At 36.2% G+C, this 27,108-nt stretch overlaps 1 protein-coding gene across 1 annotated transcript in view; it reads right to left on the minus strand.

Moving 5' to 3' along the window:
* Window positions 1–27,108, minus strand: part of RXFP1 (relaxin family peptide receptor 1) — a 92,435-nt gene that overhangs the window by 6,628 nt on the left and 58,699 nt on the right. The window contains exons 5-14 of the mRNA XM_055336524.1: window positions 25,239–25,310; window positions 21,756–21,827; window positions 17,395–17,466; window positions 17,237–17,308; window positions 16,579–16,653; window positions 9,287–9,358; window positions 7,075–7,146; window positions 5,787–5,858; window positions 2,325–2,396; window positions 1,406–1,477 (exon numbers count right to left, since the gene is read on the minus strand). Coding sequence (XP_055192499.1) covers window positions 1,406–1,477; window positions 2,325–2,396; window positions 5,787–5,858; window positions 7,075–7,146; window positions 9,287–9,358; window positions 16,579–16,653; window positions 17,237–17,308; window positions 17,395–17,466; window positions 21,756–21,827; window positions 25,239–25,310 — 723 coding nt within the window. The remainder of the gene's footprint in view (window positions 1–1,405; window positions 1,478–2,324; window positions 2,397–5,786; window positions 5,859–7,074; window positions 7,147–9,286; window positions 9,359–16,578; window positions 16,654–17,236; window positions 17,309–17,394; window positions 17,467–21,755; window positions 21,828–25,238; window positions 25,311–27,108) is intronic.

Genomic DNA, 27,108 nt, shown 5'->3' on the forward strand with positions numbered 1-27,108 from the left:
CTCCACTACACCCTTGCCCTACTTCATCCCAACCTTCCCTGAGAAGGGAGGAGAGCGGGAATCCCACAGCACGTGCACCAGCACTGCATTAGTGAGCAACAGCTCCATCCTGTTGGGATGAAGGGCTTTCTTACTATCCTAGGAAGGTTTAAAGAGACTGCTCTCTAGGGGCCATGGATGTTCCCAGTGTGGTGGGACCCCCCCCTACTAGGGTCAGGACGTGGACAGTAACATCTGTCCAAGTGTTGACTGGAAAAATAAAGTGTTGTTTGGCTAGAAAAAAAAAATCCTATCACCATAGGAAGAGATGCATCTTCAGTGGAGTCAAGTTATTTGCCAGGAAATTTTCTAGTAAATGTAGAACTTGAAGTTCAAATTAGAGCTATCTACTTCTAAAGCTATGTACTCTGGCAAAAAATATGAATGATCTTTATAGTATAGAGAGCTGTAGTAATACAAGATAAAAGCTTGACAATTACAGCATTTTTTCCTGTTGTTTAACTCTTGCTGCCCAAATCCCTTAGATCTGATATGGTGTCTGCCCAATTCAAGTCTGTTCCTTGAGTTGTTTCTTAGGTTTTATGAGCTACATCATTTTCTCCTAATAAACTATGTTTGACTTACTTTAGTCCAAGTATTTTATGTTGTGTGCAATCAAATAAACTTTTATAAGCATCCTCTCTGAAGAGTTATGGAAAACAAAAGGAATGTCCCGTGTTGGACTTAAAATATAAGCAAAATTATAGAGTGGTGGTGGCTGACATGACACTTTCTAAATTGTTGAGACTTAATTAGCCTGGCATGAAGATCCTTCTAATATCTGCTGTAAGACTGCATTCAATCAAAGAAAAATGTTTCCAAAGCATGGAGTCAATGGTACCATAATACACACTGTTTTAATAAAAGATTTTTCAAAGTTTGCTATTTTATCCATATGCATTTGCACCAATCATGTCCTGATGTTGGCGGCAATTTTTACCGAGGAGAATTTCTCCATATTTTGCTCCATTTACAGTAATTATTTATTTATGATTATTTTGTATTGCTTATATAGATTCCTTTTTCTTCATCTGGTAGCACCTATACCATGTGTGCAAATTACTAGCTCATCAGGCAAACATCATTATGAATTAGTGGCATCAGTGCTAAGGAGAGCTTATTAGACTGGGTATATTCCCTCTGCACTTATGTTCTCTGACATTTAAAAAAATCACTTTCAATCCTACCAAACCATGGAACACTAAAAATCATCCCATTCAATAGCAACATTTTAAGAATAACATTGTTTAGGCATATTAGCAGAAAATTTGATAGATTGAATGCATTGGGTATGGATGTATTAGCACAGTGCACATGGAAATACAGATTAAAATCAAAGTGAAAAACAAGAAAAACATTTGCTTACATGTGAGAGAGATTCATTAGAGGTCTAAACATCCTTTGTTGGATATTTGAAATTTCAATTCCTTCTAGGCTGCTAAAAATATCAAATTAATTATCAAAATGACATATATTACAAGGGTGTAATAAAATGAGTTTTTGTGAAGGATAATTTAATAAAATGCTGTCAGTTAACATTGTGAACCAAACATTCATATTCAGCATGCCTATGCACTTACTTCCCCAACTCCTTCTTATTCTGGCATTTCTACACATATATCTCGTCTGTTTGAATTTTTTTGGTCCTTACAGAATATAACATGCTTTGCTCATAGTAACTACTCAGTAAGTATTTGTAGAATAAATGAATACACATCTTTCAAACAATATTACAATAGAGCAGTTTAGAAATTTTTCTAATAATTTTTAAATAATAAATTTTATCTATTAAGATGCCATTTTACTGAGGGAGCATTAAATTAAATGAACTGAAGCTTATCTTTTAAAGGCAATTCTTAGACTGTAACAGGTTTGTGTGTGTATGTGTGGTGCAAGTATTGATTTATATAATCTAGAAAATTGCATCTTTGGGATAATGATGGCTGAAATAAATGTTTAGATACCAGTGCTAATGGAGAAATGAATATGCAGAGTTGCCTTCAGATGATCAAAGCAAACAATCCAATATAAGCTCCTGGTGGTTACAGAAAAATATAAAATCATTACCTAATTTTTAGTTTGTAAATATGTAAGGTAAAACTAATAGCTATCTGTTTGTTTATAGTCTAGTGAGCACTCATATGGTTGTGTAGTGCTTAACCATATCCTGGTAATAAAGCTTCTGATTTGAAAGATTCTACAAATTTTATTTTTTAGAATTTATCAGCTACTAGTATATAAATAAAAATTTCATCGTAAAGCTATCCCCATTGGTATATACTTACAGAGACTTGAGTTTGACAAGATAATCAAATTGATCTGCTTGAATTTTCTGGATGGGATTATAGGAAAGATTCCTGTTTTTTTAAAAAAAGGCAGCAATAGGTCATTTCTAGAAACTGGTTAAGTAAAGAGAAAGTGCATCTGTTGACTGGAATACATTTAAACATTAACAAAAAAAGGTGTAGTAACAGCACTTGCCTTAAAGAGTTCACTAAATATTTCAATGAATTAATGGAGATAAAATATTTAAATGAATTGGAATAGCACCTGGCTGTTAATTAGCACTATGATTTTGTTAGTGATAGAGAGGGAGCTAAGACAACATAAGAATGAAAGTGGACTCATCAAGAAATGGCTCTCACCAGAGATGGTAGAGTGCTCTAAAAGAAACCACACATACCTCCCATTTTGCCTAGGACTCATTTAGTTAAATGGAAAACATCTCATTTTTCAAAATTTGAATTAATGGAATCACCCTAAATACTTTTAACAATAAATCTTATGCCAAAGAATGACATTTGTGCTAATGATTTGTGAGGCATGAAATGAAAAGTAAAGGGCTCTAGCTGGGAACAAAGAGATATAGACCAGAGTGACAGTGCAGCTCAATTTTAATCGAAAAAATTTCAGAATCTTTGTGAAAAAATACCTCAAGACAAGAATCATTGATTAAAGGGAGCTTCTCAGGGCAAATTCTCTTTGAAAAATTTATTCTGGGCTAGACTATTAGTTAAGTGGGGGAGCTTCTGGAGGGGTAGTGATTGTAGAAAGATGGGAAGATAGGAAGAATGACAATGGAAATTGAGTTGTATGAAGAAACAAAGTGAACTCAACAGTCTAGGAATAGAAGGAAACTATATGAACACACTACAGGCCATATATGGAAAGCCGAAGAGTTATAACATCATCCTCAATGGTGAAAGACAGAGGGTTTTCCTCCAAAATTAGCAACCAGACTGGGATGTTCACTTTTGCTTCTATTTAACATAATATTGGAAGTCCTAGCCAGAGTCACTAGGCAAGGAAAAAAAGGCATTCAAATTGGAAAGGGAGAAGTAAAATGATCTCTGTTCACGGATGACATCTCTGTTCTACTATGTGTAGAAAACCCTAAAAATTTCACACAGACACCCAACTGTTATAACAAAATTCAGCAGTTGCCAAATACAAAACCGCTACACAAAAACTGAATGCATTTCTATACACTAACAATGAACAATCCAGAAAGGAAATTCAAAAGTAGTATCAACAGAATTGAATACTTAGGAATAAACTTAACCAAGTAAGTAAAAGTCTTGTGCTTTGAAAATAAATGTTGCCAAAAGAAATTTAAAAAGACACCACTAAATGGAAAGACATTGTATGTTTATGGATTAGAAGACTTCATGTTGTCAAGATGTTAATACTCCCTGGGGGACCTGGGGGCCGCAGTCAGTTAAGCATCTGACTCTTGGTTTCCGTTCAGGTCATGATCTCAGGTTGTGATCTCAGGGTTGTGATCTTGGGCTTCTGGGATCAAGCATGGAGTCTGCTTAAGACTCTCTCTCTCAGGTGCCTGGGTGTCTCAATGGATTAAGTAGACACCGACCTTTGGCTCAGGTCATGATCCCAGGTCCTGGGATTGAGCCCCACATCAGGCTCCCTGCTTAGCAGGGACTCTCTCTCTCATTCTCTCTCCTCCTTTACCCCTCCCCCCTCCTCTCTCTCTAAAATAAATAAATAAATCTTAAAAAAGATGTCATTACTCCTCAAGTGAACCACAGATTCAGTGTAATTTCTATCAAAATCTTAATATTTCTTGGCGAAGAGAGAAAAATCCATTCTGAAGTTTACATGGAATCTCGAGGAAGCTTGAATAGCTAAAACAATTTTGAGAAAAACAAAGTTGGGGCCTTCACACTTCCTAATTTCAAAACTTATTATAAAGCTATAGTAATCATAACAGTGTGGTACTGTTAAAAAGACAAATATATAGACCAATGGAATAGGATAGAGAGCACAGGGATAAACCCCTACATATATGATTGAATGATTTACAACAAGAGTGCCAAGACCATTCAATGGGAAAAGGAGAGTCTTTTCAACAAACGGAGCTGGGAAAACTAGAAAACTATCCACATATAAAAGAATGAACTTAGAACTTTACCTTACGTCATTTGTAAAATGAACTCAAAATGGATCAAACATCTAAGTATAAAAGCTAGAACTATAAAACTCTTAGGAAAAAAACAAATGGGAAAAGTTTCAAGGCATTGGATGAAGCAATGATTTCTTGTATATAACAGCAAAAGCATAGGCAACAACAACAAAATAGAAAAATTGGACAGCATAATTAAAAACTTTTGTATGTCAAAGGAGACTATCAAACAGTGGAAAAGCAATTTACAGAACAGAAGAAAATATTTGCAAATCATATATCTGAAAAGGATTTAATATCTAAAATGTATAAAAATTCCTATAATTCAACAACAACAAAACAACTCAATTTAAAAAATGGGCAAAAGACTTGAGACATTTCTCCAAAGAGGATAGATATATGAGCAATAAGCCCATGAAAAATTGCTTAACATTATCAATCATTAGGGAAATGCAAATCAAACCCACAATGAGATACCATTTCACATCCATTAGGATGAATACTATTCAAAAAATAGAAAAGAACAAATGTTGTTGAAAATGTGGAGAAATTGGAACCTTTGTGCACTGCTAGTGGGAATGTAAAATGGTGTAACCATTTGGAAAATAGTGTGCTATTTCCTCAGAAAAATAAAGATGGAATTACCACATGACCAACAATCTTATTTCTTGGGTTAGATACCGAAAAGGCTTGAAAGAAAGGTCTCAGACAGATATTTGTACACCCATATTCATAGCAGCATTACTCACAATAGCTAACTAATAGGTGGAAGGAATCTAAATGACCATTAATGAATGAATGGATGAACACAATGCAGCATATATACATATAAAACTATAAGTAGTTTTATATATATATATATATATATATACAGTGAGTTATTATTTAGAATAATAATATTACTGATTAATGCTATTATTCAGAGTAATATCCAGAAATTCTGACTCATGTTACAAAAAGTATGAACCCTGAAGACACTGTGCTAAGTGAAATAAGCCAGTCACGAAAGGTCAACTATGGAATGATTCCGTCTATATGACTTACCTAGAGTAGAAATATTAATAAATACAGAACAGAGATACTGGTGAGGGGAGGTGATGGGGAGATATTGTTTAATAGGTATGGAGTTTCAGTTTGGGAGGACGTAAAAGTTCTGGAGATGGGTGCTGGTGATGGCTGTACAGCAACATGAATGTATTTAACGCCACTGAACTTCACACTTAAAAATGATTAAAATGCTAAATTTTATGTTATATATATTATTACAATTTAAAAATAAGAGAGATTGTTAAAAAAAATGAAGTGATAAAATTAGTATCAGTCTTACAATTGTGAGAGTTCCTTCAGATCCTTAAACATTTGCGGTGGAAGATTTTCAATCTTATTACTTCCTAAATCCCTAGGGAAATAATTGCAACCATGTCATATTATTTTCTTAAGACTTTATCCATGTTCTGTAATTTGTGAGGAAACCAATATACAACTTTTTAATGCTGTTAGTGAGTTATATTACTTACCAGAAGTCTAAACGGTTTTAAAAAGTGTAATGGGAAAATATAAAAGTAATTTATCTCATTTCATCACTTCTTCACAGACAAATGCTTGATGGTATTTGATCTTGTTCCAACAGATCCAATTTTCTAATTTAATTAATGTATGAGTTGTGCCTCTTTTTCTCTTCTCTTCGTTCCCTTCTTCCTTTTGCATTAGAGTACAAATATGACTTGGAACCTTAATTTTTGCACAGTTCAAACCCGTCATTCAAGGGTCAAGTGTAGTTGCTAGCCCACACTTTAGGAAAAACCCAACTGAGAAAATTAATACTAAAAAAAAAAAAATTGTCGGGACGCCTGGGTTGAGCGCCTGCCTTAGGCTCAGGGTGTGATCCCTGGGTCCTGAGATCGAGTTTCGCATCGGACTCCCTGCATGGAGCCTGCTTCTCCCTCTGCCTGTGTCTCTGCCTCTCTCTCTCTGTGTGTCTCTCAAGAAAAAATAAATAAAATCTTTTTTTTAAATAAATAAAATCTTAAAAAAAATTCTCTGAAGGACATAAATTTCATTGCTCAACATATTTAATTCTGACAATAGGCTACTATGTGCTTGGGCCACAAAGCTTTGGTTTACCAGAGAGTTGTCTTAATGCACTTTGGAATTGGGTCATTGATCTTAAAAAAGAGACAGTATAAAGAGTTGATTTATAGGTTGGGATGTTATCCAAGAATCTCCAATTTCTTTGTGGATCCAAGATTATCTTTTGTTTCCGGAATTAGCAAAGTATGTCTTTTTATCTTATGGTCTCTGAATCCTAACACTCTAGGAAACATAAAACAAATGTGCTGTTCCTTTCAGCAGTAGGACAGAGTGCTGTAGGATGTATTTTATGTATTAATTTTACCCTGACTTTATTATTTCATTGTAGCTATGTTTCCTTTATCTCACTTGCCTTAAATACTTCTAAAGTATATTTTTGTAAGCTATCTGAGTTCATCGGTGGCTCAAAGTGTATACAAATAATGCTAGGAAAAGAGATAAATATTTCTCATATGTATAAAAGCAAGTATGTGTAACAAGTAGCAACTAAAAGAGTAGAGAGAAAAAGGTCTTATCAAACTTACAATTCATCTAGCTTCTGAAGAGGTGCAAAAGTATTTTCATTTAGGTGATTAATTTTGTTTTTCCTCATTACCCTGAAAGTAAAAAGAAAAATATGTTGTGGCTCCTTGAGGTAAGTGATAAATGAGGTTTTGGAGAGATTAACAGCCTGAAAAAAAAAAAAAGAAAAGATAATTACATACAGTGCATTTTCACATCAAGTATTTTGTAGTATGGTAAACTACCCAGTCTGATTTTGGTCTTAAATTTCTCAAATCTTTTAGTGATGATAAAAATAAAATATTCAAATTTTTAAGTGAGGTAGAGAAGAATGCTGCAAGGGAAATTGTGGAAACGTGAACTCTTGAGAATACAGACTGAGTATCATGCAACTGAGAGCACAGGGAGCTTAGGGTCGCCTCTTCTTGAGGAGGCATAGAGTGTGTCTCTAACAGAATACTGCCCTTGCCCCCCCTCCACCCCCCCAATCGCACTCACACACCTTTGGTAGTTGATGGGACTTGGAGTAGAGTTGACTAGGGAAGTCTAATCTATGCTGGACCAATTCAGAACATCTCTAGTTTGGGATGTTGAATCCGGCTGTAGTAATTTTTGACCAGTTCATTTCTGCCCTGATCTCCTGTATTAAGAACCAGCATAAAGGACTAACTCACAGAAAAGTTTTAAAATGTTTCCAATTCTTTAAATGTTATGTGGCATGCCGGGAGGTTGGCCTTGTACCATCTTGAAGTATTTATTTCCTCCCAGCTCTCCAAACCATTATGAACTCCTGCCAGTATCCCTAGACCAGAAAACTACAAGCACCTGCCAAGAGGAAACTCACAAATGATTTCTTCACACAGAGGCTTCTTTAAAAGCAAACCAAAGTAGAATAGCAAAGAAGTTGTAAGTTTTGGTCTCTGTTGTTCAGGTACAATTTGGTTTCCTTCGAGCAGTTAGTAGGAACTGTTTTTGCATGATCATTACAAAGCATCCTGTACCTGAAGACGCCTGAGCTCACTGATTAAGAGTTCAAATATCTTAGTGGCTTGAACCCGCTGGAATGGAGGATGCATATTAGAGAAAAATTGTTGTATCAGTGACAGTTATTACATTGCCTGTACACAAGGGTCCTAGTATTATGGCTTCCAAGAATGGATTTCTAGGGATCCCTGGGTGGCGCAGCGGTTTGGCGCCTGCCTTTGGCCCAGGGCGCGATCCTGGAGACCCAGGATCGAATCCCACATCGGGCTCCCGGTGAATGGAGCCTGCTTCTCCCTCTGCCTATGTCTCTGCGCCTCTCTCTCTCTCTCTCTCTCTGTAACTATCATAAATAAAAATAAAAAATAAAAAAAAAAGAATGGATTTCTAGGTGGATTCTATATAGTGCTTTCTAGACTTTTCCCATGGTAACTACACTTAAAAACATGGGACGTAACATACACCCACACAACCCAAGATTCAAGAAATAGTACATTTGATTATCTGAATTACACTCTGATATTTTTATCCGATTCAATTCAACACTGTTTCATTAAAGAAGCTAGTCAGGAGATGCCATACTGCTTTCATCACCCACTTGTGAGCTTCAACCCACAGTCTGAAAAACACTGTTCTGAAAAAATGAGCTGTATATGAAGCAGTTGTGTTTTTATATCGTAAGAAGCTCCAGCATCCTTCACTTTCATGGAAAAAGCAGTGTGGGTTTAAAATAGGCCAGAAGGACATAAGGAGAAATTATACTCAATGACACTCTAAAGTTTATCCTGGTGTCCACAATCATATCTTCAGGGGTGTAGACATTCTACAGTATTTTTTATAATTTTGGTTATGATTAAATTTTTTCCCACAGTCTATACAGTAAAAATTTGCATAGGGCAAATATTCTTATAGATTAAGACCAACTTAGTGTTTTTCAAACTGAGATCCCAGGAGAGATTCTAGGTGGTCAATGAAAATTCTTTCCATTAAAATGGGTATTATTTAAGTTCTAGAAAAATAGGTCTCATATAATACAGTACTGTTGTGATGATCGATGCATGTTGTGAATCTTGGTTAAGTCTGGTGTGAACTTCAAAAATTTTGCCAATGTGCTTCGGTTTCAGAAAACTTCGTCATAAGTGAACATTTGCTATAATTACTGTGCATGTTTATGCTAACTTATGCTCACATATGTGATTAATTTTGTTTGTAAGGAGATACAGCATCACTTCAAAAGGATAAAACACTACTTACAAAACAGTTAAATTACCGCAGGAAATAAAAGTCAAATTTCTTAAATTATGGATATGGTTGCCTTCCAAGTCCCTGAAACATAAAAACAAAAATGATAAAGCTAAATTTTGATCATAGAAATAAATTGGTCAAGCACTATTTGTTATCTAATAAAATCTCTTTTTTTCACATACTATATATTTCATATAGATTCCCACAAGTAGCCACTTACATAAGAGCAGAAATAATAAATAAATGTAATGCTTCTTTTTCTGTGTTCATAGTAAAAATGTTTGAGTCACATACATATCATATGTTCACATGGGTATATATGTTATCCCGAGAAATGTGAAGACAATGAAGAGTCAAATTAAAAACTGTTATGATAAACAACCACTTTCTCACCAGATTTTAATAGTGGCATGTATTATATACATCTGTCTACACTGCTCCCTTGTGGTCAATTCAACAAACTCCTATCTCCTTAAAAAATGACAACAAAACATCTGTCTATAGTTACCAGTGCCATTTCTCTAAGTGGTATGACCCTATTTGCTACAGTCTGCAGAAGATTCTATTGTTGCTACAGAAGCTCCTGCTGCCAAAACAATATTTCACCTCTACCTCCCTTGCCTAAACACCTCCCAGGAAAAATTCTCAATGGCCTTTACTTCTGAGGACACCATCATTTGCTTTATTATACTGTCACACAGGCCAATGCCGTCCTTGGCTTTCCAACTTCCAATTTAGGAAGATGTGTATAGACCCTATCTGTACTCCCTTGCTGTGTGATGCTATGTCAGCATCAGGAGTCTGGTCTGAGCTGTAAAACTTGTCACAAAATGTATGTTTTAATGTCTATTCTTTATTCATGGTGATCATGAAGGCATTCTTTTATTGTCCCTCTTTTATTGTTAAGTTTATTTTGTAAGTTTGTAGAACAGAGAGTTAGCCGAGGCTAGGGATATGCTTTCAGGAGTAAATGATGGTCCTTAAATCTGCTCCGTCTCCCCCAACACTTAGTTTACTGGTCACCATATAATATATAGAGCTATTCAAGACCAATTGTGACTAAAGTATATGAACTGAAGTGTGACTCTGGAATTAAAATCTGCCAGGGAAACATGGGTAACATTAAAAGAAACACCTACATTCCACTGGCGAGGCTACATCTGGAATAGTTAGTTCTATTCTGGGCATTGCAATAAAAATAGACTTTGACAAATCAGCCTGTATCTGAACAATCTGGAAAATCAGGATGTACGGGGCCTAGAAATCAAGTCAATTGAGGAAAAGGGTGTATTTGTAATAGAAAAGAGCAAAATGAGAGAGCTATATTTGAAGTCAGGCTGTAGATGATATCATAGGGTTTTTCTATGTTGCATTCAGGTTGCAAAATTAGATTTACTGGTTGAAGGACAAAAAAGATTTCATATTTAAGTTCACCATCTATAGTACCTGGAGAATAAGCTTATTGTGGCTACAGGTCTTTAGCAGAGGCAATATACCATAACTCAAGAATTTTGTAGACAGGATTTCTTACTATACAGAATATTGTATTGTCTTAAATCTTGATTCTAGATCATTCTTCTAAAGAAAAAATTCTATTGTTCTCTTCAATTGGAAACTAAGTACTTATAGTACTACTTTTTTTGGTCATTAACTTCGGTCAAAGTTTCTGGTCTCTCGCAATATGCATTGTCAGTGACACTGTTTCTTTCCTCTTTTATTGCTGTTACCATGAATCTACCACCAGGTGGTGATGCTCTCTTAAGTCTCAGAAAATATCCTGTGATAGTCAGTTGATTTATTTTTCTTGTTAGCTACTACTGTAACATTTTTTTTCTATTAAGTTAACAAAAATATTTAAGTTAGTATTAATTTGCTAATTTGCAAAAATCAATAAGGGGTGTACATCAAGGCATAAACTAGGGACTTGATCAAATCATCAGTTTAGTTGGATTTTGAGTTTATTTTAAGCTTTATTTGGGAATTTGTTTTGGCTTTCTTCCTAAAATTAGACGCTTTAGTCCTTGATACACAGGGATCCGGTTGGAGGCATACAAATCTGCTTCTTGTCCCTAGCTCTAAGCCCTAAGTGAGCTGACAAGGGGTGTTTTTCATGCTTTTCTTGCTTCTAATGTCTAGACTACTTTTCCAACTTCCAATAAGTCTCTAAACGTAACCATTTATTTTTTCCCTTTATACATGGTCGTTAAGTTTGGCTAATTTGGTCATGAGGTTTCAGAATTGGCTAAAAGTGAAAATTTGATTCCATCTGAAGAACACACTAACACCACCAATAATCTTTCTTCTCAACTTCCTCTCTTATCAGCCTGCTGGCGTTTAAACATTCATATCTCCTTAACCTCTACTTCCTCCTCTTTGAAACATTTCTGGCTCCTATTTCACAGAGAGAATTGAAGTGATGAAGCAGGGAGGAGCCCCTGACTTTCTACTCAACATCTACAAACTTAACCTGTATATGCCCTTGGGTCTCCTAGTCTCAAGAGGAAGAGATGACCCTTCCGATCCCTCCATCTGTTTTCTCGAGTTTGGCTTATGTGTGTGTATGTCCTAAAATATATGGTCAATTTTGGCGAATGTTCTTTGGTTGTTGTTTGCTTTCAGGTTAATATCTATTAGAATTAGGTGCAGGTACGTATAACAGACACCCAACCATAACTGCATAAATACGCAACTACAGTTAGGTAGTCCAGGGCTAGTATGGTATTAACAAAGTTGTTAGGAACTTCTTTTCTTTTTTTCTTTTCTTTTCTTTTCTTTTCTTTTCTTTTCTTTTCTTTTCTTTTCTTTTCTTTTCTTTTCTTTCTTTTCTTTTCTTTTCTTTCTTTTCCTTCCTTCCTTCCTTCCTTCCTTCCTTCCTTCCTTCCTTCCTTCCTTCCTTCCTTCCTTCCTTCCTTCCTTCCTTCCTTTCTGGATTGTGTTTATTTATTTGAGAGAGAGAATGTGGGCGAGAGCAAGTGAGAGCACAAGAGGAGGGAGGGGCAGAGGGAGAAGAACTGGGAGCCTCTGCTGCCATGGGAGCCCCAAGCCAGGCTTGATCATGACCTGAGCCAAAGGCTGACGCCCAACCAACTGAACCACCCAGGCACCCTGAAACATCTTTCAAATTTACTGTTTATATGCCCTTGTCTTCATAGTCTAGGATGGTACTAAAGCTTGAGCCATCATATGCATGTTTTTGAATAAGGAGAGGAAGGGCTTGCCTTTTTCTCTTTAGGAAGACTTCCTTGAAGTTCCCCACTAAACTTCTTCCACCTTATTAATCAGAGCTTAGACATGTGGCCATATCAAGACGCAGGAAAATCTGGGAATGTATTTCAGCTGGGCACACTGCTGTCCCAAATGTATCAGTTCTGTTATTGAGAAGGGACATTGTCGTTTGATATACAAAAATTAGAGTTGGGTTATTAATTATGTTATTTAGTTCTTCGTATCCCTTTTGGTTTTACTTGATCTTTCATGGACTAATAGAGGTGGGTTATTTTCTGTTACTGCTCATGTATGCCTACTATTCCTTTTGGTTACTGTATGGATCTACTTGGTGCATATATACTTATCATGTAATATCTTTTGTTAGAAATTGCACACTATAGTATTTAAATGTCCTTCTTAGTGTTGTTTAATGCGAATTGGCCAGAATTTAACTACTTAGATAAAATATGATGCCTTCTTTTTTACTGGTTTGCATCTACATGGAATACTTTAGACCAGCCTTTTATTTTCGATCTTTCTTAATCACTCAATTATAGTTATTTTTTTTTGTAAATAGCACTGAATTATGTTTTGTTTTGTGAGCCAATTTGAAAAATCTCTTTTCTTTCTAATAAGTAAGTTAACAGTTAAACCCACTTGAGTGTACGGAGATGACTAATATATCTGACCTTAGTCTGTTATTTAAAAATATTACTTACTATAAGGTTTTTTATGTTAAAAAACTTTCAACAAATTAAAAAAAAACTTTATTTTTTAATTTTTTAAAAAGACTTTATCTATTTATTTATGAGAGACATGGAGAGAGAGAGAGAGGCAGAGACACAGGCAGAGGGAGAAGCAGGCTCCAAGCCCTATGTGGGAATTGATCCGGGGTCCCCAGGATCAGGTCCCGGGCTGAAGGCAGCGCCAAACCGCTGAGCCACCTGGGCTGCCCTAAAACCTTTATTTTAATATTTAGAAAGGTTTGTATAACTATTGGTTATCTTTATAACTTTACCCAATACACTGTATCTTCTCTTTCTAGAGAATAACAATACTTACTCATTTCCTATTATAACTTATAAGAACTGATAAAATGAGTATATATTGTCTTCCTTTCTGCTCCTCTGCTTTTCTCCCACCATATGATTTTGATAAGTTGTATGCTTTTTGTTAATATTCAGCTTAGGAATATCAAATATCCACATTTGGTGGATTTGTTGGTTTTAAGTGATATCTTTTGACTCTTAGTTATTTTTCTTTATGGTTCCATGGTTATCACTGTATTCATTTTGAAACTGTTTACTCATCTAAGATTATTAAGTCTTCTTGCTGAATTGACCCCTTTATCATTGTGCGATATCCCTCTTTATCCCTGGTTATAGGCTCTGTTCTAAACTCTATTTTTCCAATATTATTGTGTAGATGATAAAGTTCTTTCCTATCTGTAGGAAGGGAGCAGTGGTGTTTTGTGACTTTCTATATCCTAAGCATAATCTTGTTGGAATAGAATTGTAATACATTGTACTCTTTGGTGACATTTTCTTTGTAATTCATATTATGTTCTTGAAATTGAGCCAGGTTGACTGAAGTGGGGCTCAGTCATTGATTTTAAATGTTGTGTGTGTATCACAGTTTATTTTTGCATCTGGGTCCACATCTTCCAGCCCTTTGCTCTATAATATATCTTCACTGTTGTCTATAGTTTCAAATTCTTCATATTAGCTTCTCCTGCCTATAAATAAACTTGCTTCATCTCCTATCAAAATAAGTTTAATTTACTCTCTTGATCTTTAGTTCACCTTTCCCCCATCTGTTCTTGTGCTTATTTATTACTTATATCTCTAACTTTTTGAATTTCCCAACTTCTATTGTGGCGTTTATAGGTTTTTGTTTTTGTTTTTTGTTTTTGCTTTGAAAGAACTATAATAAAGATTTTAATCTGTTGTCTGTCTGAGCATATTATCCTGAGCTGTCATGTCTTTTATGTGTATTTTTCCACTAAGTCAGTTGAATAATTTTTTTTTAACTAACACATCTAACTGATTTTTCAGTTTATACTTTGCTACATAAAAGTTCATGTGTGAGGTAAAGATACAGTGATTAGTTTTAAAATAAATGAATATTTATGAAGCAAACATTATTGTTACTAGCATTAAAATTGGCATAATACTATCAGGAATGCATACAAAATGACTTTTTTGGATAGCTAAAATTTAAAGACAGTAACTTTAGTGATGAAATTATAAAAAGTCCATTTCTTTAGTAATGGATCTTAGTTTTTTTTAGATTTGCTTATTATTTTGTGAGAGAGAGATGGCAGGTGTGCCCGAGCAGGGGGAGGGAGAGAAAGAAGGTGAGAGAACCTCCAGTAGACCCCAGCTTGAGCATGGAGCCCAACCTGGAGCTCGATCTCAAGACCCTCAGATGATGACCTGAGCTGAAATCAAGAGTTGGACATTTGACCAGGGGTACCTGGGTGGCTCAGTTTGTTGAACCTTCGACTCTTGATTTTGGTTCAGGTGATGATCTCATGGTGGTGGGATGTCAGCCTCATATGGGGCTCCCAGTTCAGCATGGAATCTGCTTGGGATTCTCTCTCCCTCTCCCACGGCCCCTCCCGCTGCTTGCACACACGTGCTCTCTCTTTCTCTGAATACATAAATGTCAAAAAAAAAAAAGTTGGATGCTTAACCGACTGAGTTACCCAAGTGCCGCTTTAGTAATTAATCTTAATCATTTAAAGTTTTATCTGAGGTGTGCCTGAGTGGCTTAGTCAGTTGAGCATCTGCCTTCAGCTCAGATTATGATCCCAAGGTCCTGGTGATGGAGCCCCTTATGGGGCTCCTTGCTCAGGGGGGTGTCTGAGTCTCCCTCTGCCCCCCTCTCCTGCCCCACTGGCTCCTGCACTCTCTCACTCTCTCAAATAAATAAAATCTTAAAAAAATAAAGTTTTATCTGAGATGTATATTTGGCTGCCTTTTTAAAAGCAAAGGAAATGTTTATTAATGTATTGCATAATATCTCCTACATTTGCTTCTGGTCTCAGTGTATGAATTTTTAATTGCTAGTTTACTTATGTAAATATTAATCAGTTTTGCTTTATTACTAAGTTTGGATTACTGAGCATGTAATAACTGTTTAATGTGATCATTTGAAACAAAATTTAATTACAAGGGATATTGAACTTAATTTGCCCTTTTCTCAAATATGTCACGTTGTCAACAACGGGAGTTCTGTGCTGTCATACCAAGATGCCCTCTGGACTTAGTAATGATTTTGGGGATGTTTGTCTTCCTCTAAATGGTTCCAAACTAGTGTGCTTTGAATAATTATGTCTACTTTTTATAGCGTTTCCCACTCCTGCTTTGTTATCAGGTTGATAGTTCTCACTTCGCACTAATGTTTTGAACTTCATCTTTCCCCTCTACTTTTAATCTACTGTGAGCTTAGAAATCAAACAACAACACTTCTAGGAATTTCCTACAAAATGAGAGACAGAGGAAGTTTTCATATAAACTGTATATACAGATAATTGATTGAACTTTTAAATAGTTATTTTTGTGTTACTTATGTCTTCATTTTTACCTGCATTTTAAATAGGCAAATTTATTGGGTAATTAACCAGTGAATGGGTAGAATGATCCTTATTACCATAAGCAAAGTTACTGTGTAAACACGTCCATGAAACATATTCTATTGAGAGTAGACTTCAAAAATAAATTCTAAATATCATATTCTCATTATGCCAAATTTAGGAATGAGACTAAAGAGACTGTCTTTCTGTATCAAATTGATACTCGAAAATAGATCGACAGAGGGAAGAAAGAGATGTTCTATGGATACTGTGACATCTCTTCTTTCTTCTTCCTGCCTCCAAATTGTGTGTGTGTGTGTTGTTTTATCTTGGTGAGGGTCTAGAGGAGTTAGTTTAGACAATGGGGATGTTTAATAACAAAATCATGCTCAAGTAATTTGAGGAAATGTGATGCGACATTAACAACCTATCATTTTAAAAAACCCAATATCCAAAATGAACGAGGCAAAACCAGGAAAAATAGCTGACTTCTTTAAGAAAAGGTTCATCAACTTACAGCCAATGCAGTCTTGGCATGTACTGGCAAAGGGGTTTATCCGGCAAATGAGTGAGGACATTATTCATCAGTGCTCTGAAAAAGAAAAGAAAGAAAAGAAGTCACATTTTTCTGGTTCTTTTCTCATCTTAGGTCAAACATGGTATTGTCATTATTCTTTATGAAACCACAAAAATCTGTTAGTTTTCTTCTGTTTTTTTTTTTTCTGTAAGTCTTGTTATATTTAAGTGCTTGTTAGTAATAAAATTCGACAAATGATAGTTGTCAAATGGAGGAAGCAGCAATGTTAGTAACTGAAAAAAAGCCTGTGCCCTTCAAAAGTGGGTAGTGAGAAGGAGGTGACTTTAAAATGAATGTTATTTTTCTTTACCAAGATTAATACTGGGCAGTAATGGTGTGCTTGAAAATATTTCAATAAAACATGGTAGTGAGGCTGTATTCAGTTTTGATGGGCTGATGTCCTAGAAGACAGAAGATCTTATAAAATTGTTACGACTACAAAGTAGCCTCAGAATATAATTAAGAGATGGATTTTAGTTGGAAAGGCCTTTTTGGGGTTTTAACGATTCCATATTTAATGCTGTTAAACTTAAAGCAGTAATTTTTATTCATATCTTTTCCTTCAATTGAAATATTTGCTTTAATTTTTAGTACTTACAAGAGAATAAGAGAATTTAGTCCATAAAATGTTAGTGGGGAAATTCGACTGAGGTGATTATCTTCAATTATCCTGCCAGCCAGAAGAAAAAATTGATTCATTTATATATTTAGAATATAAAAACTAATACTATAAAATGCCACGTAAATTAAACATACAGCCATTCTAGTCTGTGGAGATCTTCAAAAACACCCGGCTTCAGGAAAGTTATTCTGTTATGACTGAGATACCTGAAAAAAAAAGAGAAATGACTACAATAAATGTGTTACCTTCTTTTTTTCCTTCTTCTTCTTCTTTTTAAAAATTTTATTTATTTATTCAGGAGAGACACAAAGAGAGGCAGAGGGAGAAGCAGGCTGCAGAGGGAACCTGATTCAGGACTCGATCCCAGGACTTCGGGATCATGACCCGAGCCAAAGGCAGACACCCAACCGATGAGCCATCCAGGTGCCCCTTTTTTTTTTCTTTTTAAAAGATTTTATTTTTAAGTAATCTCTACACCCAATGTGGGGCTTGAACTCCCAATCTGGAGATCAAGAGTCACATGCTCTACTGACTTAGCCAGACAGACGCCCCAAAAGTGTTACATTCTTGATATCCTACATTAAGGAAAGGAAAAACAATAATCATCGGTCTTAGATTTTCTTATATGTTATTCTCATCATACCTTTTCCCTTCTTTTGGGTCTCTAAAAGTTTTTTGTCACTTACCTTTTCATGTCTTGGCTTTAGTTCCCCTATAGTCAATCAATCAATCAATCAATCAATCAACCACTCTATTCATTCACCTATGCCTTTACTCATCAAATTGCTTTGGCTATCTACTCTGTGGCACTGTGCTAGGTTTATCATCCCTTTCTTTGAGGGGCTAGGAGTCTAGAGGGAAGACAGAAGATGAACAGGTTATTACAGCAATATGGGGAAAAGAGAGAAATGAACAAGGTATGCTCGCTTAGACATTGCAAAGGAGAAAGCACTTGGCTTTGTTGGGAGTGGGGACTGCAGGGTGTGGAAGAGCAAGGGGGCCCAATTAGATGGACAGAAATTTGGATGAAGATGTCATTCATAAAGCAAAGAATGGCTAGAGTTAATATGGGCAGAGGAGATTGCTTGTGCAAAGGCAAGAGGTATGAGAGAGAGCAACAAGTTAAGGGATCACCAGGTATTTCAGTGTGGTCTCACCACGAAGGGGCTGTGAAGAGAGACAGAGGATGAACCTGGGAGTCAGTTGGGGGCCTATCTGGAAAAAAAAAAGGCCATTCCATGCCTTACTGAAGAGTCTGACCTCACCTTACCTATCCAACTGTCCCTTTTACCTTTCTGCAGAGTGAACCAACTCTGTTCTGTTCTGTTGATCTTGTCCTCCTGCCACGTTTATTTCTACCTCAGTCTCTTTAGTAGAGCAGTGCGCTGCTCTGACTCTGCTGTCAGACAGTTTGAGTGCTAGTGTTGCTACTTATTAATAGCGTGACCGTAAGCAAGCAGTTAACTTCTGAAAGCCTCAGTTTACTCATCTCCAAAATGGAGGTAATATTAGTACCTGCTTTATTGGGTTGTAACATTTGAGGCAGTGCATGTCATAAGCACTCGGTACATATTATTTATTACAACAACACCTCTGTTCATGCCTCCCATTGTGGTTTCTTTCCTTTTCTTTTCCCCTTCTGCCTGTGAGTCACATGCAAGTTATAGTTCAAATTTCACTTCCACAAACACATGGACCACGTTGATTTCTCTCTTTTCTCTATTCCGACAGTTCTTAGTGTTGACATCTTATAAAATTTCTCCTGCCAGTCGTCTCCCCAGTCCCCACCAGGTTTGACATTTGCTTAGGGGTAGCAAGAGATGATGCTCATATTAGAGCCACTTCCTTCCTTCCCTTGTAAACCTGGAACCCCATTTGGGGACAGCAAGGGTAAAGAATAGTTATAACACTTTCCTGTGACCACCTCAGAAGTATCCTTTATGTTTTTATTTAATTTATTTATTTGTATTCCTTCATTATTCATTTATTTGTTCTTTCAAGATTCCATTTAAATTCAAGTTAGTTAACATGCAGTGTAGTATTAGTTTCAGGAGTAGAATTTAGTGATTCATCAGTTGCATATAATACTCAGTGCTCAGCATAGGAGGTGCCCTCCTTCATGCGCATCACCCAGTTACCCCATCTTCCCTTCCACCTCCCTTCCCTCAGCCCTCAGTTTGCTTGCTATAGTTACGAGCCTCTTATGGTTTGTCTCTCTCTCTGTTTTTTTCTTATTCTATTTTTCCTTCCCTTCCCCTATGTTTTTCTGTTTTGTTTCCTAAATTCCACATATGAGTGAAACCATATGAAAATTTTCTTTCTCTGATTGACTTATTTCACTCAGCATATAGCATAGCACCTTCCAGTTCCATCCACATCAACATAAGTATTCATCCCTCTGATGGCTAAGTAATATTCCATTGTGTATGTAGATACACCACATCTTCTTTATCCGTTCATCAGCCAATGGACATTTGGGCTCTTTCCAAATTTTGGCTATTTTAGTGCTGCTATAAACATGGGGGTGCATGTGCCTCACCGGTCTCTTTAAAAGCCAGTAGCAATCCCCTAGGTAAAAAGCATTTGATCCACTCCTGCTATACTCCTCTGTTTAGCCCAGTCTTGTATATTTTCCTGAGTCATCCTTCACCGCTCCAGATGCCAAATGGTCACTCATTTCAGTAAATCCTTTTTTTAAAGATTTATTTTATTTATTCAGTTTAGAGAGTACGCATGTGTTGCAAGAATGAGGGAGAGGGGCAGAGGGAGAGGATCTCAAGTAGAGTCTACACTGAGCACAGAACCAGACATGGGGTTCCATCTCACGACCCTGAGATCATGACTTGAGCCAAAAATCAAGAGTCGGAAGTGTAACCCACTGAGCCACCCAGGTGGCCCTTTCAGTGAATCTTAATACCAGTTTTGATCTGAACAACACAGGCTTAGGATTTAATTAAGTGACCTCTTTTATCATTCTCTAATTGTTGTGTATATGTTTGTACTGTTCCCCACCCTAGATCATAAGCTTCTGGAGAACAAGAGGCACACTTCTCCCCAGTGGTAGCATAGCTCTTTACTGAAACATTAAGGTGTAAGCTGTTAGAAGGCAGCCTCTGTGACTTATATTTCAGTGCCACCTCCCCATGATGTCTAGCTGAAATGTTTGCACACTATAAAGGCTAATGAATATTTATGGATGGATCAACAGCAAATCTAATTATCTATGATAACCTAGAAGTATGTGACATCTTAACATCTAAACAATATTCTGATGCTATGAATAACCATGGAAAAATACGGAGGATACTAGAATTTGTGGTACTATTTTTTATATTCATTGAACATGAAACCGTCTGGACTATGCTTCACATGCATTGAACGTTAAATCAAACAGATGATATTTAATAAATTTTGAACAGATTCATGGGGGTTAGAGAGAAAGATAGTCAGGAATCTGATGGGAAAGAATCCAGTATTGACTTTAGGTGATTTGTGAAGACACGGAAGAGGAGGGAGGGGATAGAAGGGAAGAGGACTTGGCAAAAGTGGTTACCATGTTTGTGTGTGTGTGTGTGTGTGTGTGTGTTTTAAGATTTTATTTATTTACTCATGAGAGACACACAGAGAGAGGCAGAGACATAGACAGAGGGAGAAGCAGGTTCCCCATGGGGGGCTGGATGTGGGACTCGATTCCAGGACCCTGGGATCATGACCTGAGTCGAGGGCAGATGCTCAACCACTGATCCACCCAAGTATCCCCAAAATGGCTACTACAGGAATTTGAGTCTCCAGGGCTCTTCTCCATTTTGCTAGGAAAATGATTAGACAGCCTTTTCTCAGTCTCAAACCTAATACCACAAACTAGGACTCTGACTGAAATGAATTTCTTGGATTAGGTTTTAAAGCAAGGGGGCTGAAAGGAATATAGGAACTTGTTGATCTATGTGATTTTTGGTTATATTTCCATGCGATTATTTCTTACAGGAGGTTCAGTTCAGCTGCTTGGTAAAACTCAGTGAAATGGAACTTAGAAAGGGGATCCCTGGGTGGCTGAGAGGTTTAGCGCCTGCCTTCGGCCTAGGGTGTGATCGTGGGGTCCTGGGATTGAGTCCCACATCGGGCTTCCTGAGTGGAGCTTGCTTCTCTCTCTCTCTCTCTCTTTTTCTCTGTGTCTCTCATGAATAAATAAATAAAATCTTAAAAAAAATGGAACTTTGAGAAAGCCTATTTTAAAAAGCTTTGCTTTAAACTACAATGAAATGCCACTTCATAGCCATTAGGATGGCTGTTTTTTTTTTTTTAAAGAACAAATCTCCAAACAACAAAACCCCAGTAAAAAAGAAGTATTGATGAGGATGTGAAGAACTAAGGACCCGCAGAGTTGGCATCCTTAGGCACCGTGCTGAGCTGACCTTTCCCGGGCTGCTGTGGAATGCAGCAGGGCAGGCGGGTGGACCACCGTGGAAGGGGCAAGCTAACTGGCATTGGTACTTACAGTTTAGTAAGACTATGGAGTCCTCTGAAAGCGTAGATGGGTATGGATCTGATCTTATTGTTTTGCAGGCACCTGTTAACACAATTGAAAAAAAAACCCATAATGAAACAGAGTTTCCATTTTGCAAGATGTGAAAAGCTCTTTGGGTGGGTGGCAGTGATGGTAGCACAGCAATATGAATACATTTAGTGGCTCTGAATGTATCTTATAATTGGTTAAGATGGTACATTTTTAAAAAAGATTTTATATATTTATTTGAGAGAGAGAGAGAGAGAGAGAGAGAGAGAGCACAAGCCAGAGGGAGAAGCAGACTCCCCGTGGAGCAGGGAGCCTGGTGCGGGGCTCCATCCCAGGACTCTGGAATCATGACCTGAGCTGAAGGCAGCCACTCAACCAACTGAGCCACCCAGGAGCCTCAAGATGGTACGTTTTACATCATAAATATTTTACCACAATTAACATTTGTTTCTATTTAAAAAGGTAAGCATAACAAAATAATTTAGTGAAACTAGGTATCATGTCTTGCTATTGAAGTCATGTATGATTAGGCAAGTTTGATTTAGAAATTCTGGTTATAAAGATGAACATGTAATAGTTAAAATTTATTTATTTTAGTTTTTATCAGAAGTGTAGGTTTATTTAATTAAAAAATAAAGCAAAAAGATTCATCTCCCAAAGAGAGTACCGTGTCCTTTAAAGCAGCAGCAGTCACAAGGCACATATGTATGAAATACCTCAAGCGAAATAGAAACTAAACATAAAAAAAATGTTACTTAAAAAGATGTTGAAGACCATTTTTTAATATGAACATAGACTATAAAAATGGCATTCTTTTACATTTAAAAATTATTTCTTTACCTTTACTAAGAGAATAAACAATGGTGTAATATTTTATAATAGTTAAAATTTAATATTTGAATTTCTGTAAGTAAAAGTTTAATGCACAGTAAGGCATTTAGTAATCAAACAGGCCCAGAAGTCGGACTTTTTAACATTTTCTGGTATCATAGAAGGATCAGTGTTTAACACAATGCTGGCAAAAGTACAAGTATGTGACATCTTTAGGCTCAAGATCAGATTCCATGTTAGCCACAAATCTGCCCAACAAGTCAGCTTTAATTTTATTAATTTGACACCCCAAGCCTTGCTCCAAAAAGTGTTTGAGGAAGCTTATAGGAAGTATTAATGGCAAAAGAAAAAAAAAAGGAGTAAAAAGAATCAGGATTAGAAGACTATAAATTAGAAGGGCATGTCAAGACAAGAATGCAGTCTTACGTAGTTAACGAGTCTTACAGGATGAACAGCCTTGGGTTAACTGGAGGTCAAAGGAAAAAGGTACCAGGGCACAAGCAATTGCATCAACTGCACCCTTGTAAAGCTTTGCACTTCTGCATGTACTGGCCCCAGGTTGTAGGGAATGGCAGTATAAGGACTTCGAGCCTGATTTCTTGTTCTGAGTGCAGGTCATAATTGTCCTTTGGGGTGTTCTGAAGTTTATATATATTTATATTTTATTTATAATAAATACTAGGAGCAATAAGGAAGAAACCAATATGAACACATTCTTTTTTAAAAGATTTATTTATTTATTAGAGACAGAGGGAGAGGGAGAGAGAATCTCCAGCGGACTCCCTGCTGAGTGAGGAGCACAACCCAAGTCTGGTCCATCTCATAACCCTGAGATTGTGACCTGGGCTGAAATAAACAATTGGACACTTAACCAACCGTGACATCCAGGTGCCCTCAAGTATAAGCAAATTCTTAGTTAATTAGAAATTTTGACTAAAAGATTTCCCATTTCCCCAACATGCAAGAAAATCTAACTTTGTAAAAGTGTTTTTATTAAATTTATTATGCATTTAACAATTTCACAGAACATGCTGTGGTTCTCATCACATAGTAGGGAATGCATCTGTCTCACAGTGAAGCTTTAGTATGTATTTACTTGTTTCTAACCGTTTTAATGATTAATGATTAATAGACTGTATTGCGTAGAGTTTGAGCAAAGCTGTATCTCTAATAACCAGGTAGAGTTTTTTTTTTTTTTTGTAATTAGGCTATTTTGATCTATTAGTTAAGACAAATTGGCTACTCAAGAAGTATTTTGTGGGGGACACCTGGGTGGCTCAGTCGGTTGAGAGACTGACACTTGATTTTAGTTCAGATCATGATCTGAGTGTTCTAGAATTGAGCCCCAGGATTGAGGATTCTCTCTATCTCTCTCTTTCTCTCTCTGCCCTTACCTCTGCATGTGCTTTCTCTCTCTCTAAAATCAATCAATCAATCAATCAATCAATCAATCAATCTATCTTAAAAAATAAAAGAAGAAATTTGGGGTGCCTGGCTGGCTTAGTCAGTAGAGCACTGAACCCTTGATCTTCTCGTTATGGGTACGAGCCCCACGTTAAGTGTAGAGGTTACTTAAGAATAAAATCTCCAAAAAATTAGTTCAATTTTTATTATGTAAAAATGCTCAACTACTGTGTTACATAAACCTGAATTTTGATTTTTGAAGTCCTAACTCCTTTTAAACATGTGGACATAAGGTGGTGCTACAGATCAGAAAAATTCTTCAGCCTCCAAAAATCAGAAAACAGAATAAGGAAGCATCCTCTTGAAGTTTTTACATAAGGCCTAATTTTGAAAAGCTCTTCCCTGCTGGTTGTTAAACATTCAGAATAAAGTTCTGAAATCATTTTAATTGAAAATTTTATTTTTGAGTATGAAACATACTTTCTTGCAGATTATCTGAGTTTTGAGTACATTTCATCAAATGAAGTAGGTTAATTTTTCTTCTGATTTTGCTCTCTGCTATTTTAAGAACAACGTATAGGTATATATCTATGTGCAAGATTTCCTCAGTGTAAAACCATTACTAAAACTGACATAGGTATGAAAATGAAACTAGGAATTCTGAGATAGCAAAATTCAAGCACAGGATATTTAAACCCAGCAGTTCAAGTATGATATGATTTAGTCACAGAGCTGGACTAAATAACAGGTGAACATAACCTGGGCCATGATGGATTTTTGGAGTATGCACAAAAATGCTGAACGAATGGGAATCTTGCATGTCAGATGCTATTTGAGGCCAAAATAAAACTTAACCTGCATGGCAGACATGTGAATGGAATTAAGTTTCCCAAACAACATGCTCTGGGGTTTCGAACCACCATGCCTTGCTCTTAGGTGGAGATTGAATTGGTAAACATATGGGGAAAATTTCTTCACAGTCTAGTGTGTGGCAGGAGAACTCATGCTCCAATTTCCTTGGGAATGAGTAACTGCAATTTCTCTAGAATGGCTTCTAGAAGTCCTCAAAACAAAGTTACCTGGCAGTCTCTAGCTAACAGCTAAGTAATTTCCCCGAGGCAGGGTTAGTGTTAAGCAGTGGTATAGTGCTGGTCTGAGCAGAAGTGGGAAGAGACAGGCCCAAACAATGTGAGTTAATTTTAATATTGGGAATTAGACTTTTTTTCTTACAGCTTCTGAAGATTATGGTACTTCCTGAAGCCATCAGGAGGAAGCTTTCTTATTAAATTCCACCGAAGCGACCTGAAATAAATGTAAATGGTGGTTCTTCAAGGGTTTTTTTCTTCACTTTTAAACTACAACAGTATAAATAGTCATAAGCTTTATTTACTTTAGCACCAGCTTTCAGGAAATGTTTTATTTCATAATGTTACTCTCATATCCATAGTACCATTTGAACTAGGTCTGTCAGTTTTGTATTATTAAAGAAATTTATCTTTTCTTAAATTTAGATTGCAACATTGTAATTCTGATGAAACACAAAAGTAATGAAACTGGGAAAATACTTGTCAGTTACATTTTCCTTTTCTCTTTTTATTTAACAGACACTAGAAAATATCTCAGTTTTGAAGTGACAATAAAAAGTGTTTTCTGTTTAAAGCACATTCAAGAACCTAAGTAATTTTATATTTTTCAGTATTTCATTGCTCACATCCCACTACCTTTACTTCCTCTTAAAATTAATTATGAAGGAAACTGTTAATTGGTAAGTACAATTGAACTGTCTTTATTCAATAAATGATTTCATTTCAATTTCTAGTAAATTGCATAGAAGGATTTTCCCTCGAGTCACAATTTGATACGCAGCTTGACACAAACCAGGTCCACATAATTGTGGTTATACTGGAAAGGATCTAAACATTTGATTTTTTTTTTTTTTGAAGAAAAGCAATGCAAGGTAATAGGAACAAAATTAAAGAACCAAAAACCAAACCAAACAGAACAACATCCAAACCATTGCAGCTGGAGTCCCTTGCACGAACCACATACATCATCTTTCTAATCTTTCCTTGTCAGTCTCTTTAACTGATGTGAAAGCATCGATTTGTACTAGATGACCTGTAATAATATGATGCACTTGGCACTATCTTTATATAATATGATGGAGAAGATGCTCCTTGTTAAGTAAGCAATAGACTACATTGTCTGGAGGTTGTCTGCTGTGGAATAAACACTTGGAAATACTTAATGGGCAAAGAGGACTCAGTTACCACAATGTCACATAGTTGACAGTGTCACACACAATCGACAGTGTCACACAGTAGGCACTACCGATCTTAGTTGTTATGTTGGTTTGGGACCATTGTTGCTTAAACCTGAGAATGAAAACTTCTTAGGGCAAAATGGTTTCTCAGACTCCTCAGGACACAGTTTTGGAATCTAATTTGAAAAATGCTGTTCTAGAGTCTGGGAGACCATGTATTCTCCATAGGGATGCTGTTCCTCCAAGGTGTGAAAACTGGTTCTCAAGGAGGGGAAAAAAATCTTACTTTTTTAAGTGGATGAAGAACAGGTATACATAAACAGATATACAGTATGTTTGTAATATTAAAATTTCACAGGAGGGGACAAATAGAAAAAAAGTCTAAAAGGGCTTGGGGGGGGTAATAATGAAAAGAAAAAAAGCTTAAGAAACACTGTCCTTAAACACTATACATAATAGTCACTTAGTGGTTTTTTTAATGAATGAATGCCAAAGGTTGATTAACTACTAACTCTCTCATGAAATTGTTCTAGGCTGCCAGTCTATCACTAAATGGGTCTTTCATTCCTTATGTTAGCTAATTGAGAATTCCTGCTTTCCTCGTTATTCTCACGTGGCTTGGCTCTTCAGTTTTGCTTTACATGTTGTTTACACGTTTGTGTTGTATAAAAATAAACTGTCGAATATTTGAATTTGACTTAAAAATTTGATGAAAGCTTAGTGTGTTTTTAAAAATGTGTTCATTCATGCATTCATTCATTTTCTCAACATATGTTGAATGTCTTCCATTTGCACTTTGTAAAAAAGGATAATATCATTGCTCTTAAGAAGCTTATA

This window comes from Nyctereutes procyonoides, unplaced genomic scaffold (genome assembly GCF_905146905.1).
Source record: "Nyctereutes procyonoides isolate TBG_1078 unplaced genomic scaffold, NYPRO_anot_genome, whole genome shotgun sequence".
NCBI classification, from domain to species: Eukaryota; Metazoa; Chordata; class Mammalia; order Carnivora; family Canidae; genus Nyctereutes; species Nyctereutes procyonoides.